Below are 18,953 nucleotides of genomic sequence, written 5' to 3' on the forward strand. Positions count from 1 at the left end.
CGTATGTTAGTGAAATGGGCCCTAGCGTATGATGAATGTATGTGCGTGCAACTGTGAAATTACTCTATCCGTGGTAGTGGGTTTATTTTAGGTACCCTGATCTCTATCAGGACTTAAATGTTACTATGATCACACACTATCTCTGTGGGGACCTGGACATCAGCATAATCGCACACTATCTTTGTGAGGACCTGGGCATGATTGTAAATACCTACTATCTGTGATGGGATTTCAACATGATTATCATTACACACTCTCTCTCAGAATTTGGACATCACTATAATCACACATAATCTCTGCAGTGTCATGGATCTTACTATATATACATACTATCTTTGTAAGGATTTCAACATAATTATCATCAAAAACCATCTCTGAGGAGACTTGAGCACATCTATAAAAATCACTATCTCTGTGTGCACTTATCACACTTTTTCTCTGTGGGGCACCTGGAATCACTATGATTACACGTATCTGTGTGGGGACTTGGTCATTACTGGGATAAAACATTATCTCTGTAGGGATTTCAACATGGTAATAATCACACACTATCTCTGAGGGGACCGGAGTATCAGTATAATCACACACTAGCTCTGTGGGGACCTGGGGATCAGTATAATCACACACTATCTCTGTGGGGACCTGGGGATCCGTATAATCACACACTATCTCTGTGGGGACCTGGGAATGATTGCAACACCCACTATCTCTACTGGGATTTCAACATGATGATTACCACACACTACCACTGAATAGACTTGAACGCAACTATAATCAGACACTATCTCTGTGTGGACCTGGGCATTACTATAATTACACACTATGGGCCTAATTACGATGCAGTTAGGAAATCTTCCCGACCGAATCAGTTTGGAAATGGTTTCCAACCCACTCGGATCGGGAGAGTCCGACCGTCCGAGTACGATGCATCCGGATGCTTCTAGATACAATTTAGTTCGACTTCTATTGACTTCAATGGGAGACTATGTTCCTAACTGCATCATAATCAGGCCCTCGTCCGGAAGACACATTCCCGATCTGATTCGGAAGGAGAAAATGCCGTTGGGAGGCTTTCCTAACTGCATTGTAATCGGGCCCTAGGTGGGAATACTTTCCTAACCGCATCGTAATCGGGCCCTATGTCTGTGGGGGATTGTGCATGATTGTAATCAACCACTATCTCTGCTGGGACTTCAACATGATTATATTCACACACTATTTCTAAAGGGAATTGAACATGACTATAATCACACACTATCTCTGACGGGATTTGGGCATCATTATAATCACACATATTCTCCTCAGTGTCATGGGTATTACTAAAAATACAATATATCTCTGCAAGGATTTCAACATGATTACCATTACAGACTCTCACTGAGGAGACCGGAGCACAACTATAACAACACGCTATTTCTGTGGGGACTGAGCATTACTATAATCACACTTTATCGCTGTGGTGGCCTTAGAATCACCATGAATACATTCTGAGGTATGCTCGGGGTGCATGTATTGGTAAATCAGTGTGGGTTTACTAATACAATATGTGTGCTAACGGACATCCCTATTGTTAATTAAGCCATTATGTAGCTGGGAAACTTATTTTCACAAGTCTCCTGCACATGTTTTAACATGACTTACCTCATCACTTGTACTGACTAGCGCAGGAGCATATCTGCTCATGCAGGTATGCCCTTACATGCAATATTCAGCACCCTGCCTTAGGGTGCTCCCAGCTTTAATCTCCTTTCTGCATGATCTGTGTATGCAAGATATAAAGGCTAAGTCTGTAACCTATTAAACATTTGATTGACCTGTTTGGAACCACCTCAGAGGAGGGTTCAAATATCAATGATTATTGCTTGGACTGATAGTGGATTGGCCATGAAGTTCTTGATTGATCAAAATCTTGAGAACTTGAATGCTGCATGGAAGGCGAATGACCAGCTTAGACCATAGGTGCAGGCCAAAGATTGCTTCAGGATCCTCTTCAATCTAAGGTAGCGCTGAAAACCCATAGGGAAAAGAAACTTGTGAATTCAATCTACTGCCCTATGAAGGAAGATCATGCTCTACTCCTTGTCACCTAGCAAGCCTTAAAAACACAGCCAAAGCATTAAATCATGCACTGCAGCATCTAAATGACAATGGGACTGGTCATTGCTTTGAGTCACAGCTCAGATTGATCAATGTCAAACTAATACCTGGTCTAACATAGAGGCCTGCAACATTTTTAGTGAAGTTACCCAAGAGGCTTAATATAGCACAACTGCAACATTTTGGGATTGGCTAATGTTACCTTAGTTCAGCTCACAGCCACACTGACTTGTAAAGTTTAGCTTAAAGCTGTAGCTAATGGTTATGATTCACTTTCTCCCCTTTTGTAATAAATTAATGGACGATCAAATCATACAAATGAAGGATCAGAAGTCAAAGTTAATCCCGGATTCACACTTTTCAAGGTGGCCCGGACAGAGTTGGATCTACACAAGGCCAGGGAAGTTGCACTGAGAAGTAGACAGACACCTGAAAGGATTTAAGACAAAAGTAAAGTTCAAATTCAAGAGTATCTGTTCTCAGATAGACCTGGCTGACTTTAAAAAAGAAAATTACCGTGTTCCTTGAAGGAAATTATCGATTTAAGCACACTTCACCTTATTTGAATGGTTTCTAAATTAATGTATCAGTCAGAAATCTTGGGGGGGGGGGGGGGGGGAGACAACTTCTACTGATGTACTTGGGGAGCGCTAGGTGGCGCACGGGTGCATGGAAGCCTCCGTGTAGAGCTCCCGTCGTCCGGCGGTTATAATCCGCCAAATTATCCTTATTTGGGGCACCTGGGTCCCAGAATCGAGTGTGGAACATTGGTGCAGGTACCGGACGGTACTGGCGGCGGCTGACAGGTGACGGATGCCTGGTCCCTGAGAACGGAGCCTCGCTAGCGGCGGCGAGTGAGAGGCTTGGACGTGCGGAGCTGCATTGCCGGATCCGGCGGGTACGAGAGGCCGGGGTTGAGCAACTGGCTGCAGGCCGTGGACGCTGGGACCGGTGACGATACCTTGGAGGGACTCGGCGCCTTGGAGGTAGCGGCGGAGCGGGACAGGAATTGGAGAAGCTAGTGGCGCTCGTTAACGGGGAGATTCTCCCCCCCCCCCCCTCCATTGTGGTGGAACGCTAATTTTGCCGTTTTCCGGCGGTGTTTGGTGGCGGCCTTCTGTGGGGGAGCCGGGTGCCATCTGGACCGCGTGGGGGTGAGTGGTGTCGCCCTCCCCCCCCCCCTCGCCCCCCTGCCTCGGGCATTGTGGATGACTCGGAACAGGGGCCCCCGGGCACTGTGGATGGCCAGCTGGGAGCGCAGATGAGCAAGAGCGCAGACACTGGGCCGTGACGCTGGGCTTGGAGGAGCTGGATGCCACTGACTGGGGCGGCGAACCCCGGCGTTGCTTTGAGAGGGCGGTGTCGCATGGTGCCTCGCTGGTGTCCGCAGTGGAAGGAGGGAGTGCTGGGCAGGACGGCGGCACGGACTACGTATGGCTTGCTTCCCTGCTATGCTGGTGAGGCGGCCGGCTTACCGTGAAGCACAGTGAGTGTGCGTGGAGGGTGAGGCTGGTGGCGACTGGACTGCACCATTTCGATTGGGCATCCTGGCAGCTTGGACTTGCGCTGTAAAGAGGGGCACCAACTCCAGAGAAGTGCGGAGAGACATCAGCGTTGCTTCTGGTCCCGGGGAGGTGTCCACGGCTGTTGGCGGAGTGTACTGACCGGAGGGCAGAATGGGCAGGACGGACGAGAAACAGCCCAAACTCACGTTTGAGGCTAGCAAGAAGTCGACCAAGGTGGTGGAAGAGATTCGTGGTTCGGCTGAGCCGCCGATGCCGGCAGGAGGTTCGACAGACGCGGCGCCCAATTTACAAGATGTCCTACGAGAGATGCGTCAAGGGTTTGCGACGATTGCAGATAAAGTGGACAGAATGTCGTCCCGTATGGATGCGGTGGTGCAGAAGCTGGACGTCCAGGAGGAACGAATAACGGGGGCGGAACAGCGAATCTCGGACGCTGAGCATACGGTGGCGCAGCACACCTCACAGTTATCCAGAATGGACAATCTGCTGCGCCTCATCGCTGCTAAGAATGAGGATTTGGAAGCGCGCAGTAGGCGGAATAATGTACGCATCGTGGGTATTCCGGAGTCGACGAATGTGGGCAAAATGGAGGACTATGTGGAGAAGATGTTGGTGGCGGCGATTGGATCGGATGTTTTTTCTCCCCAATTTATTGTGGAGAGGGCGCACCGAGCCCTGGGCCCCAGACCGAAGCCGGGAGCGCCGCCCCGGCCGATCATCGCCCGGATGCTCAATTATCGAGATCGGGACACCGCCTTGAGGGCCGCACGGACCACACGCACGTTATCCTATGATGGCAACTCCTTCACGCTGTATTCAGACTTCACACCGATGGTGCAGGAGGAACGTCGGAAATTTATAACAGTTAAGGCGAAACTGCGGGACCTGCAAATGGATTATGCGTTGCTTTACCCGGCGCGCTTGCGGGTCACATACCAGGGGAGGCAGAAGTTCTTCACGAATCCTCAGATGGTGGAGGACTTCATCAAACAGCACAAGCGCTCCCGCAGATCTGAGACTGGAGCTGGAAACGACGAGGACCCCCGGCGTGAGGAACTTGTGGCCGGTGAACAGTGAGTGGGGTGACTGTATTTGGCATATTAGGCCACAAGTGCAGGTGTACTGGTGGACTGAGGACTGGGACTGGGGTGGCCAGCTATGAGAAATTGCACGGGGGGCTGATTGGGCTTGGGCGCTCTGTGGCTGCGAGCGTGGTGGGGTGGTGGCCTATCGTGGGGCGCTGCACTGCAGGAGAATCTTGTTGAAGTTTGCACGGGCTGTGGTATAGTGCTGGCTGCTGCTATGGGAGGCAGGGGTCTGCTTATGATGGGACTCGGGTGGATCCAGTTCTAGCGCCGGACGCCTCCTCATATCGCTGAGCTGGACTGCACACTGTGTGGCCGGGCTGGCGTTTCTGGGGCGGGAGCTGGTGGTGCCACCTAGGTTCGCTTCCTGATGGGAAACACCCTAGTACATGTTGGGGGTCTTGGGAATGTACTTGCCCTGCTGTTTGGGGCAATTGTGGGTGGGGAGGGGGGGATACAGGTCTGGCAAGTTGGGGTTTGCTTCAGTGGGAGGAGGGTGGGGTCATGGGCTGTAGTTATGGTTTGTATGTTTGTAGTTCCGGACCGGGATAGAGAGCATGGTACTGAGGATGGGTTTTTTATCTATGGAGTAAGGAGTGGGCTGCAATGTGTTACGCTACAGATAGAGCTTCTTCTGCATATTAAATTTGAGGGGGTAAAGGGGGTAACCTGTTGGGCGGTAGGCACCTGGGGCGGGCACGGTATGCAGAACTGGGTGACTGCTTTGGATCGTGGGAGGTTAACGACGCATGGCTGATAAAGCGCGTAAGTCACACGTCACTGTCGCCACTTGGAATGTTCGGGGGTTAAATGACGCCAGGAAATGTAGGAGGGTGGTGGCTTACTTGGAACAGCATAAGGTGCAAATCGCGTTGTTACAGGAAACGCACCTTAGTCCTCGAGCCACTTACACTTTTGCCAGCAAATGGGCGGCTGTGCGGAGCTTCTCTTCGTACTCAGGGTATGCAAGGGGCACGGCGATACTGATCAAGAAAGAGGTGCCGTTCGTGATGCTAGGTGACCATACGGACAAGGAGGGGAGATTTGTATTGGTGTGGGGCAGACTTGGTACTGATACGGTCACCATCGTAAACTGCTATGGGCCAAATGTGGATTCGCCTGCCTTCTTCACCATGCTATGGGGCAAGATACTGAACGCGGGTTCCATGCATATCCTATGGGGGGGGGATTTTAATCTCACTATGGCCTCGGGGCTTGATAGGTCGGATGGTAGCCCGCAATACAATAAGGGAGCGAGGGATGCCATGGTGGGCATAGTGGCAGAAGGGGGACTCGTGGATAGTTGGCGGTTGGTGCATCCTGGGGTCCGAGAGGGGACGCACTTCACAACATATGCCAATACTTGGGCCAGGCTGGATTACTGTTTTCTATCCACTGGCTTAGCGGTGGATCTAGGGCGAGTGGTGCACTTACCGAGGTCGTATTCGGATCACTGCCCTGTATTGGTCCAGGTGGCGCTCCCGGGTTGCGGTAAGGCAGCTCCCAGGTGGCGTATGCAACCCACGGCACTCTTAGATCCGGTGTTTCAGGCGGAATTGGGGGACGAGATAGCCAAGTTTTTTCCCCGCAACAAGGGGTCAGTGGACAGTGTTGAGACCATATGGGAGTCATTCAAGGTGACGGTCACAGGGTATTACATATCTAAGAGCTTTGGGGTGCTAAAAGCAATACAAGGCTCGCTCACCAAATTAGAGTCGGAACTAGCGGAGCTGGAAACTAGGATGGCCCAGGAACCGATGGGGCCGCTCCATAAGGAATTCCGAGAACGACTCACGTTGTACGAGCGGGAAGCAGATAGGGAGGCCAAATTCAGGGGTAGATACTGGCAAGCCCGCCGATATTGCGAAGGAGAGAGACCAGGTCGTGCCTTAGCGGAGATTACTAGGCATGCACGGGGATCCACACATATATTGGAGATCAGAGATCGGGAAGGGGCCCTCTGTCAGGATACGAAGGGAATCTTGAGTCAATTTACTGCACATTATGAGGAGTTGTATGAAGCCCGCAGTGGTGGGGAGGCGGTGTTTGGGGACTTTCTGGATGATGTGGCGTTATGCTGGTTAAGCAATGACCATAGGGAATTTCTCGGAGCCCCATTTGAACTGGATGAGAAACGGGAGGCGATTATGTCTCTGAGTAATGGTAAGGCGTCAGGGCTCGATGGACTCCCAGCTGAATTCTATAAATGCTATATTGATATCATGGCTCCGGTGCTTCGGGAGGTGTATGAGGACGCACTTGAGGTGGGAGTGCTTCCAGGGACAATGAGGGAGGTACTGATCACCTCATTGTTGAAGCCAGGAAAAGACCCGGCGGAGTGTGATTCATATAGGCCGCTCTCCCTAATCAATTGTGACGCAAAGATCTTGGCGAAGGTGCTTGCCACTAGGCTCTCTCTGCTGATGACGAAAATTGCCCTTCCAGATCAGTCGGGTTTTGTTCCGGGTCGCTCGACGGCCAGTAATTTGCGTACGCTTTTTTCCTTGATCAATACGATTGCGCCGGAACTGCCAGTAGCGGCAGTATTTCTTGATGCCACCAAGGCATTTGACTCGGTCGAGTGGAACTACCTGTTTGCCATCCTGTACAGGATGGGTTTCCCCAAAATATTTGTTGCATGGATCAAATTGCTCTATGCTGACCCGAAAGCGAGAGTGCTGATTAATGGTGAGGTGTCCGACTCGTTCCCGCTGACAAGAGGCACTAGACAGGGGTGCCCGCTCTCCCCATTATTATTTGCTATCGCGATGGAACCTCTGGCGTGCCGTATCCGACAATTACATAAGCAGAGTGCCTTTAAATGCTACCAACGGCAGATTGATGTGTCTCTCTATGCGGATGATTTAACGTTGTATGTGGTAGATCCGCAGGTCAACCTTAATCCGCTGCTCCGAGAATTCTTAGTGTTTGGGGGCCTGTCGGGCATCCAAATAAATTGGAAGAAGTCGCAATTCTTTCCCCCGACGCCTGCGGTGGGCCGCTTTCCACTGGACTACCCGCTGGACTGGTGTGAGTCGGATCTCAGATATTTGGGGGTTCAGATCTCGAAGGTAAGGGAGGAGACGTTGCGGCTGAATTACGGTACCGCCATAACTAAGCTGACGGAGGATGTTACCCGTTGGGTGTCTCTGCCGCTCACCATGGCAGGCAGGGCTTCGCTGATCAAGATGGTGGTATTGCCTCGCTTCTTATATTTTTTTCAGAACATACCGTACTATCCGGGTACGTATTTCTTTAGAACATTGTGTTCCGAATTATTGCGGCTGTTTTGGGCTGGTAAGCAGCCTCGACTGGCATGGTCGATTATAACTCGGCCGTACGCATCTGGAGGTTTTGATGTACCAGACTTTCTGGAGTATTATTTGAGCGCGCAGGCCCACTTTGCTTATTGCTGGTTTGCACCTGTGCCCTTCCTGCCGCAGCTGGCGGTGGAGGACTGGATATCCCGACCCCTACCGTTGACGGGGGTTCTTCAGGGCCCATTAAGCGCATTTGATACGCCTTTCACTACGGTGCCGTGCACGGTAGATGCGTGGCAGCGTATACTACGTCGTCTGGCGCTTGGCTTTCTGTATGCCCCGACGTTGCCCCTAGTTTATCACCCAGACTTGTCGCTGTTGCAGGAAGGAGGGTTCCAGGGGCTATGCGCTAGAATTAAAATTCGGCATTGGGGCGACCTCTTCGCCAGTGGTCAGTTCAAGACACAAGAGCAGTTGTTTGGGGGATATCGGCCCACGCCGCTGGATGTCTTTTATTATGTCCGGTTGCGGAGGGGGCTGCGGAAGATATTACCACGCTTCCCGGAGGAACCCGTCACGGTGAGGCCTCTGCAAGCCCTGCTTACGTCAACGGATGGTAGGCATTTAGTCTCGCAATTATACAGCAGTATACGTGCACGCAGTGGAAGTTTGGACTGTAGGGCACTCCAGCAGTGGAGACTCGAACTAGGCAGGGACATCACGGAAGAGCAGTGGACGTATTGTTGTGAGCTCACATCCCAGATTTCCTCCAGTAGCCGACTGCGTATTATCCATTACAAATTCTTACAGCGAATGTATTACACGCCAGTCAAAAAGCTTAGATTTCGCCTGTCGGATAATGACAAGTGTGAGAGGTGTCAGGCGGAGGGTGCAGATTTCCTGCATTTGGCGTGGATGTGTCCGAGAGTGGCAGATTACTGGGTGCAGGTGCATACAGCATTGACGGCCATGTTGGGGGCTCCGGTGGAGTTAGATCCGCTGGTGATGCTGTTGGGCTACACGGTATCGATACCAAAGCTAACTCGCAAATTGGGGAGCATTGCACTATTATTGGCGAAGCGGAGAGTTGCATGCCGGTGGGGCAGAGGGCGCGCACCGAAATTTAAGGACTGGATAGGGGATCTTTTGTACTGCCAGGAACAGAGTACTATCTATGCTGAGACGCAACCATTAACTAGCAGAGCTAGGGACATTTGGGACCCGTTTAAGGAGTACCTAGCGGCTTATACCGCCTCCGCGGCTGCGGAGACCCAATCACAGGGGGTTGCTGATTCAGGGGCCGCACGGGTCACCTAGGGGAGGTCTGTTTATCTGCCCCTCAGGAACGTGATACTAATGGACTGCCATGGGGGTTGTTGCTCCTGGACACTAGTACCTCCGAATTGCAGGTAGCACACATGGCAGATGCGCCTAATGGACAGGGTGCTTAGTTTGGTGCCCAGGGTTCCGGATGTTTTTCATCTACAATTGTAATGTTATGCTTGATCAACAGGTATCTGCCGCCGGACCTCCGGGTTGTCGGTCACATGGCTGTGTATAGGAGGGTGAACTGAGTGGTGAACTGTCACCTGAAGCCGGCCCGTGAGGTTGTAGGCGTGAGATGTATGACTGTGTCAGGTACCAATAAAGGTTTTGGAACTTTAAAAAAAAAAAAAAAAAAACTTCTACTGATGTACTTTTGTGATTCTAGAGTCTTCTGAACTTACATGCTCTGGTAAACAGCGCAGGTTGGATATGTAGTATTCATAAGGAAACATTAGATCATGTTCTCTGTAAACATCTGAGGTTATTATTGTATTCAGAATGGGGAGTTTCTATATAATCAAGTGGTCCGATTAGCACTTATTGCACAAGACTCATATGAATAACCACATTTTGGAATAACAAATATTTATCATAGTGTTAAATTTAAAATAATCAGACAATATAAACCTTTTTGACATTCAGTTTCATGGACGTTAATGCTCATCAGATTATTCTGAACTTTACCACATAAATAATAATTGATGAAGAACTTGGAAGAGTTTGTGAGACAGCACATGCGGAAATATAAAGAAAAGCACTCCTATGCTTACCACAACTATACTGAAGGTAGGCATAAGTTCATATTGGCACGAGAATGTTATTTTTATCACCCCACGCTTACTCACCAAGGGACAGGATTGTGACATAGGCAGGACGGTCCGATCTCAGCAGGGAGTGTTCTCGTGCTTTGTTCAGGGAAGTCTCCTTGTCAAACACACCTTTCACCGGTCCGACCACTGACTCAAAACCATGCATACGGAAAGTGAATGCCTTGTGCGGCTGACTGTAGCGAAGACGCTCCTGGGAGCAGCAGCAAGAAAAAAGTATATTGGAGAATGAAAAAAAGATACGATGATAAGAGTTCAAGGATAATGGCACTATGAAAATGGAACAGGGGGATACATTGGGTATGTTTTACTAAGTACAAAAATGTGTGTACAATACGGATTGCAGAATGTTTAAGAAAGAAAGATACAGAATGTGGGTAGCAGAATGGTGGTATTAAGACACCCAAAAAGAGAGAACGCATCATAAAGCTGATGTACAGAGAAATGTAGAAACAGGAACAGCATAAAAAAGGATGGCAGAAGCAAATAAGGAGAGTTTAAACACCTTCAACTTGATCACAAATGTTGAATATGCAATGCACTCTGGAAAGCATAGATATGGGACAAACACTCTCTGCATCAAATAACACACATCTTACTGCTACAAGGAGCAAGAAGGGGTGCCCCATCCGCCATATTTTACAAATAAAGAAGTTTCTCCCTCCTCAATTATTAGAGTCCAAAACACCAAAATTTCCTAAAATGTTGTACGACTAATTGTGTTGTATTCCGTCTACAATCTGAGCTCAATCCCTGCAGGGGAAGTTCTACTTGTCAGGTTCTACTGGGAATGTTATTTGAATTAGACGGTTGGGCTATGGACCGAGATAAGCAAAAAGTACCTGTGTGTACTACTTCGGCAGCTCCTTATGTTTATGTGAAATAAACTTGGTTAAATCTCTCAACACGTCTGTAGTCTATTGCTACAAATTTATTGGTGACGACTGGAGCTGCCCCACGAGCCCTGCTAGTCGCTTCCTTTGAGGAGCTTCCCCAGACTATGTACATCGTGAATCCAGATCTATGTGGTGTACAGCTGTTGATGGCACAGTAGCTGCTACCTGAACATCTCCACAATTGGATTGAGGATCGTGCGCTGTGTTTCTCGGTTTCCTCGTTGTATATGCCGGGGCATGCCACCTCTGTGAGTAAGGTACTTTACTGCGTTCACTGGGTGCTTCAAGGGAGATTTTGGGCAAAGTCCATGTTAACTTCCAGCGTTGACTTGCAGACCTCTCTACAGTCCAGGGCTGTGTATCTTAGATGGGCATGTGCCGGGTTTTTATGGCATATAATGCTAACCAACGCAGGTTGTGCAGGCCATCTTGGAAGTAGTTTGTATGGCCGCACTTGTATTTATCTAATTAAGACTAAAAAAAGCATGGCGCAAAGTACTGCGTCCACCATTTGAAAGGCAAATTTTTACTGCTCTGTGAATAACCTTGTGCATTCTACTTCTGAACGCTACACCCCTGCCATTCTTCAGCTGTTCTTTGTCCCTGCGGTTTCAGAGTACTTCAGTGCAAACCTGCAGCCATTTGGAGGTGGTTTCTGCCACTATACTTGGATAGTGAATATCATTATTTTCAAACAGTACTGTCAATCTATTCTACTGAACATAGCAACTCAATGATACCCAAACAGTGACAAGCACACTTATTGTCTCTACTGCTGTTTGCTGGCATCAAAACTTTCATTAACATATTCTTAAAACAAAGACAAGAACACTAATCATTCTACTGCAGGTAGAAAATATCATTTTGCTTGTTACTTCAAGAAAATTACCACAGTGGCAGGCATAATTATGAATATCAGCTGCTTGTCTATTAGCACTAAAGTTTGCTATAAGGTGTTTTAAACAAATGATCTGCTGTTTTTCTACTGTATCTAGAATACTCATGTATTTCTTTACCCTAAGAGACATGAATACTATTTAGCAGCATACTATGCTTCTGGTTGCACTGTATTGATCAGCATATCTACTTTGAGTCTCTTGTATTCACAATGCAGTAAGCTGCTCCGCCTCCATCATTTCAAGGCACTCCTGGAGATTCACCAGTCAGGTGGCCGGTTTGGTTTGATGCATTTGAGATATATTTAGGAGCAATAGGCACCTCCAGGTTCAGAGCAGAAAGAAGAAGATGTCTGCTTTTACACTCACTTGGAGTTGAGTGGAGATCCACATTTAAGAATTTACCTGAATTAGTGTTAGAGGAAGGTGAAGTTCTTGATGAGTATCAAGTTGCGGTCCACTCCAAATGATATTTGATGAACAAGACAGTTTAATAGTTCTCAGATTTAAGTTTTTTAAACAGAATATCGATGAAGACGTAGACACCTACATCATAGCCCTTTGTACACTTGTTTCTGAATGTCAGTTTGCTAATTTCAGGTTGCCTTAAGTCCTCAAATAAATAAAGAAGTCTAACAGCCTCTGAGACTGTTACATGTCCAATAAGCATTATCTTATGATTAGGGAGATAAGTGAGTCGCAACTTTTCAATTCCTTCTGGTCATTATTGGCCCATACCTATGCTTGACAAAGGGCCACAAATAATCTACCAGGGCATGTTTACATAAAATATAAGAGTCAGCTATGCCTTGCATGCCTCTGTCACTGCAGTTGCAGCCATTCACAGGGCATCGCAAATTGCTTCCTACATCACTAATATTAATGCGGCAAAAGAGTGTGCAACTCCCTCAGAATATTCATTTTGTGATGTGACTGGCATTGCAAAATGCTGAGCTTTACGGAATAATGATGCTGTGCACTTCATACCTACTGTTGCAACTTGCTTAATAGTACATTAAGATCCATAAATCCTACAATTCTAGAATTTTGGATAATGGAAGTAAATGGTTCTTCTCACCTGCTCTTGGAAAACCCTCTTTTCGTCTCCGGAGCTTGGAGTCACCACATAGTCCGTCCTCCTGAAATAAAATTCATTGCATCAATTACTAACATTCTGGTACCAGAGAAGTTAAAATGCTCAGATATTAATGAAGTCTAACTCGCCATGTGCATCACCAATGCAGTTTAAAGGTAATACGAGAAGTGTCCAAGACAGTCAAAGGACCATACACGGGTCTAGGTGGAAGTTCATTTTTAAAAAATACACAAAACCCTGTAAGTTGTTACAACCTTTTCTCTCCAAGTGCTACTCAGATGTAAGCATGCAAAGAAGGAAAATGGTTTTCCACAAAAACAGTGAGGGATCATCCCCACACAAACGTAAAACTTGAGGGTAATTGTAGGAAGCAGGCTCTCTATAAAGTGCACCAAAAGAAGGTACACTGTGCAGAGAATCCAGGTGACCCATATTGATTTACTGGGGTTCACTAATAATAATAACAGGAGGAGCCTAGCGCGCAACCAAGATGGACGCGTAGGCACAGGGCTCCCGAGACCCTCGCAGCCTCCCACGTCTATCCTGGCTATAATCCTGCAATCTTGAAGGAATATTACGGGTGAACCGAAGCTGAGGTGATTCCTGTTTTCGGAACTTAAATCGGACTTTGGGAACTCGACTTATTCTGTCCTCCAGAATGAGGCCTGCCCCGCGGCACCACCCCGGACTTGGGTTGGCACTGTCCCCGAGCTCCAATCGAACAACAACGGTTCCAGGGTCTTGGGCGGGCCTGTCCCCCCCTGGTTTCACTTTCGTTTTTGACTTTCCTCTACGAGTCTGGTGGCGGGCGCTCGCAGTCGCTCTACGTTTGGACCGATCTGTGGCTGTCGAGTGGCATTGACAAAGGGGGCTGTCCATCACTGAGGTGGACTCCCCAGGGAGATCGCTACGCCTAACAGGTATACTGGATCTGCTCTCCCTGTTGTGTAATGGCGGCCCGGCTGGACGGTGACAAGCAAAAGTCTAGAGCTACCCGGAGAGGTGGCTACGTGCAAACGAACAACATGGACCGTTATGCCCAGCAGAAGGGATCTCCCGGTTCGAGTGGGCTTTCGGATGTCGTCAAGGAGAGCCCGTCACCCTCGACGGAATTGACACTGCAAGATGTCATGGGTGCCATCGATGCCATGAAGGCTTCGGTCGACCAGCAATTCGACTCGCTGGCCCACAAGCTGGACACCGTGTTGATCGATGTCAACTTACTTAGGGCGGACCTGTCGAAAACCAGTGAAAAGGTCAAATCACTCGATCTCACGACATCGGGCCTCAAGACGGATGTCTCTGAACTGCAGACGGAGATCCGCAGTTTGCGGGCCCTCAACAACCTCTCTGTTAAGAGACTGGAGGATTTTGAAAGCAGGGCCCGGCGGAATAACGTGCGCCTCATCGGTGTGCCAGAGAAGTCGGAGGATTGGCCGGTCGATCTCTTTGTGGAAGATCTGATCCTGAACAAACTAGCGCCGAAATTCTTTACGGTGGAGCGGGCACACAGAGTTCCGGGTTGCCGGCCGAGGCCTGGGGCCCCACCGCGACCCATCATTGCCAGGATCTTCAACTTCAGGGACCGTGACGCAATCCTGCAGGCCTCCCGTGTGAATGGCCCGATGAAGTATGAAAATGTGGACATCAGCTTTTATCCTGATTTTACACAATCGGTACAAAAACAGCGAATGGGATTTATAAATGTCAAGCGGCGGCTGAGGGACATGGGCTTGAAGTACTCTATGCTTTTTCCGGCCAAGCTACGTATTGAACTGGAGGAACGGACTTATTTTTTCAACCGGCCCGAGGCGGTTGAGGACTGGCTTGACACCTTGCACAGTCGGCGCGGCGGGGAGGAACGAGCCGAGGATGAGGGTGGTGGATCAGCGGATCAAGTGTGAACGAATGACTGGTGGTTCCTAGACTCTTTTGTGTTCACCTCCGACTTGGGTTTGACGTATTGTTTTTTCTTCTTTAGGATTGTATCACCCTTCCTTCATCATTGGGTGGCTGCGGGGTTTCTGGTGATATTCTTCCTCCTCGGGGGGTTTTCTTTCTTTCCGTAGAGTAGGTTCATGTTGGGGCGACAGGCACACTGCGAGTTGGGGTGGCTGAATGGTCTTGTGCAGGGGTGCAGGGTGGGGTGGGGGTGTGTAACGGGAGTGGGGGGGGTGGCGGTAGGGGGGTTGTTTTTGGGTGGCGTTTGTTTTGTACCAGGCAACCAGTGTGCTGTTTTTTGCTCTCAACGTGGGTGGGGTGACCGTTGTGGTGGAAATGGGGGGTAGGGGATTGCGCATTTTAACATGGAATGTCAATGGTTTGGGGGACCGATTGAAGCGAGGGGTGGTGCTACAATATCTGAAACGTCTCTCTCCTGATGTAGTTCTGTTGCAGGAGACGCATTTGGTGGGACACTCATGCCATGCTATGATTAGAAGGGGCTACCGTTTGTTTACTACCGGATCCAGAGGGGTGGGCATTTTGGTTCGATCCTCTCTCCCGCTGGAAATTGATGAGGTGATGCACGACGACCGGGGGCGTTACGTGGTGTTGGTTGGCCGGTGGGAAGGACAGACTTTGTGTTTGGTTTCAGTTTATGTCCCCCCTGGGTTGCAAACCACCACCTTTGCGGATTTGGGAGGGTTGCTGATTGGGCTCCCGGAGGGCCTCCTGCTGGTAGGTGGAGACTTCAATTCTGTGGTATCGGGTAGAGAGGATCGGCACCCTCCCAGAGACCTCCCCGGGGCGCACTCTTGGCTGGGTGGCTTTATCGACACTATGGGGCTTGTGGACTGTTGGAGATCGATGCATCCGGGGCTCGCCCAATTTACATTTCACTCTGGCGCCCACGGCTCCTTATCTAGATTGGACTATGTGCTGATGCCGGCCGCCCAAGCTCAAATGATCGGGGAGGTCAGACATCTGGCTCGTGGCATCTCTGATCATTCCCCGGTGCTGCTACACTTAGATGTGGTCTTGGGGGCAGGGGGGAGGGTGGCACCGATCAATCCCTGGTATTTGCATGACCCCACAACTCGTGCCCTTTTGGTTAAGTCTCTTGACCGTTATTTTGTAGAAAATCAGGGTTCAGTCTCATCGGCCGTAACATTGTGGGAGGCTTTCAAGGTGGTCATCCGTGGGCAGGCCCTATCCTTGATCTCCCTTGCTAAGAGACGTAAAAATGAGGAGGTGGTACGCCTGGAGTCTGACATAACTGACTTGGAAGAGGATCTCGGGCGGGGGGTCACACGGGATAAACTCCATGCCCTTTGCCTTAAACAGTCGGATTATAGGGCGTTGGTTACGGATGCGGCCAAGCTCGCTAGTCGGGAACAACAGGGGCGCTTGTATGATGTTGGTGACAAGGCTGGAAAGTTGATTGCATGGCTGGAGAGGAGAGAGCGAGCGAGTCGTGTGGTCCCGGTGATTGTGCGTGCTGATGGCGTGAGTGTTACGGATCCGGGGGAGATTGTGAGCTGTTTTGCGGACCATTTGCGTGACGTCTACTCTCCGGTCTCGGAGAGGCCAGAAGACGACTCTCGTCAACTGCTACGAGATATTGCATTACCGTGCCTCTCTGTCGGTGATAAAGAATTGCTGGATGTGGCGTTGACGAACGATGAGATAGCATCGGCGATTCGCTCGGTCCGTTCAGGAAAGGCTCTTGGCCCTAACGGCCTTCCGATCGAGCTTTACAAGCTTCGTCCAGATAGGCTGGCACCTTATCTCCGCGAGATGTTTATTGCATCCCGAGAGGCCGGCTCCCTTCCGCGTGATCAACGTCTAGCAACTATTGTGGTGATCCATAAAGAGGGCAAGCCGCGTGATTGCTGTGCGTCTTATAGGCCTATCTCACTCCTAAACGCTGAACCTAAGATTCTCGCTAAAGTGCTCGCTAATCGTCTGATTAAAGTCATTGGTGACCTGGTACATCCGGACCAGTCTGGTTTTATTCCGCACCGCAACACCGCGCTGAACCTGCGGCGCCTCCACGGAGTCCTCGCGAGAGTTGATTCTATTCAGGAGCCCGCCATTTTGGCGTCCTTAGACGCCACGATGGCGTTCGACACATTGGAGTGGTCGTATCTCTGGGCGGCGCTGGCTAAGTTTGGTTTTGGACCTGGATTCATTGGATGGGTGAAGTTGTTATACGTGGAACCGCTGGCGCAGGTGGTGGTGAATGGTAGAGTTTCTACCCCCTTTGGGCTTGGAAGGGACACGCGGCAGGGTTGCCCCCTGTCCCCGCTTCTTTTTGCTCTCGCGCTGGAGCCCCTGGCGGCGTGGCTCCGGTGGGAACCCTCCATGATGGGTATTCGGTGGACACCGACGTTTGAGGATCGCGTGTCACTCTACGCAGATGATATTTTGCTCTATCTCACCTCCCCGCGGAAATCGTTGATAGTGTTATTTGATGTATTAAACTCCTTCGGTCGCAATTCAGGGCTTGTCATTAATTGGGTGAAATCCTGTGTTTATGTGCTGGTTGGCGACCCCCCTCTTCTCCCTCGTGGCTGTCCGATTCAGATTTCACATTCTGGATTTAAATACTTAGGTATCCACGTGTCCCTGGATCCGGCGGTCCGTTATGCTCTGAATCTGCTGCCCCCGCTCCAGCGGCTACAGGCCGATGTTGCTCGTTGGCGGAAGCTCCCGCTATCGCCGCTTGGCCGGGCAGCCTTATTCAAAATGATGTCTCTTCCACGCTTTTTGTATGCATTGCAGAATACGCTGGACGTGGTGCCCGCCCGATATTTTAGTGAGGTAGAGAGCCTCCAGAGGCAACTAGTTTGGGATGGGAGACCGCGAATTGCTCTCGCTAAATTGACCCTTCCGTGGTATGACGGTGGCATAGCTCTTCCTGATATTAGAAGGTATTATTGGGCGTCCCAGTTGGTGGCGGTGAACCATGGGACATATGGCCCGGAGGTGAACCCCGCGTACGAGATGGATAAGCTACTGTTGCCGGGCAGAGATTTCAATAGAGCGCTTTATTCTACGAAGGGAGGCACTAAATTGACAGGTCCTACGAAAAATGCAGTACGTGCCTGGCACTGCGCCACCGCTGCTACGGGATGGACGGGCCATCTGTCTCGTGCGACTCCACTGTATGCGTCTGATGCGTTGGGTGGTTTATGGCGTACTAAGGGCTTTGAGAAATGGGATTTGATTGGAATTAGTCGTGTGGGAGATCTCTGGACGAAGGGCGCTTTTAAAACGTTTGAAGCTCTTCAGACGGAATATAAGCTGAGCGATCGGGAGTTCTTTCGCTATGCGCAGATGCGCCATGCGCTACTTTTCGCTTTCCTGAATCCTGCAGACATCCCTGAAGCCTCCCCGTTGGAGGATCGTTTACTTGATTGTTACCTGCCGGATAGTACCATTTCCCTGATCTACAAAAAACTGATCAATACTCGAGCGGACCTCCTCACACATTTGCGAGAGGTCTGGGTCGCCGATGGCCTAGAATTGGATGATGAGGACTGGGTCGCGGCCATAGCCTCACCGAGGGAGGTTGCCATACCGGCTCGCCTTCGATTTGTGCAGTTAAAGATATTACATAGGGTCTATGTCACCGGTCCCCGCTTGCTTCACATGGGTTACACAAGTGATGGTTTATGTCGGCGTGGTTGTGGCCTGCTTGGTACTTTTCTCCATATTCTGTGGGAGTGTCCGAAGGTGCTACGTTTCTGGACTGGTGTGCATGCAGTGATGGAGGAGGTTACGGGTGTGGCCCTGCTCCCTGAGGCTCGGCGATGTGTGTTGAATGTGTGGGAACCGACTGATTGCGATGTGGCACAAGAACGCTGGGTGACTTTGGGCAACATGATCGCTAAAAGAGACATTGCACAGCTCTGGGGTTCCGGTAGGCCTCCCACAGTTACGAAGTGGAACGAGAATATGGATTGGTGCATGTTCCGAGAGAAGACTGTTTACGTGGCCA

General features: G+C 49.8%; 1 protein-coding gene across 1 annotated transcript in view; it reads right to left on the reverse strand.

Annotated features, from left to right (window-relative positions):
• Positions 1-18,953, reverse strand: part of NFRKB (nuclear factor related to kappaB binding protein) — a 627,787-nt gene that overhangs the window by 394,793 nt on the left and 214,041 nt on the right. The window contains exons 15-16 of the mRNA XM_085647204.1: positions 12,992-13,052; positions 10,140-10,314 (exon numbers count right to left, since the gene is read on the reverse strand). Coding sequence (XP_085503330.1) covers positions 10,140-10,314; positions 12,992-13,052 — 236 coding nt within the window. The remainder of the gene's footprint in view (positions 1-10,139; positions 10,315-12,991; positions 13,053-18,953) is intronic.

Source organism: Triturus cristatus, chromosome 3_2, assembly GCF_964204655.1.
Source record: "Triturus cristatus chromosome 3_2, aTriCri1.1, whole genome shotgun sequence".
Taxonomy (NCBI): domain Eukaryota; kingdom Metazoa; phylum Chordata; class Amphibia; order Caudata; family Salamandridae; genus Triturus; species Triturus cristatus.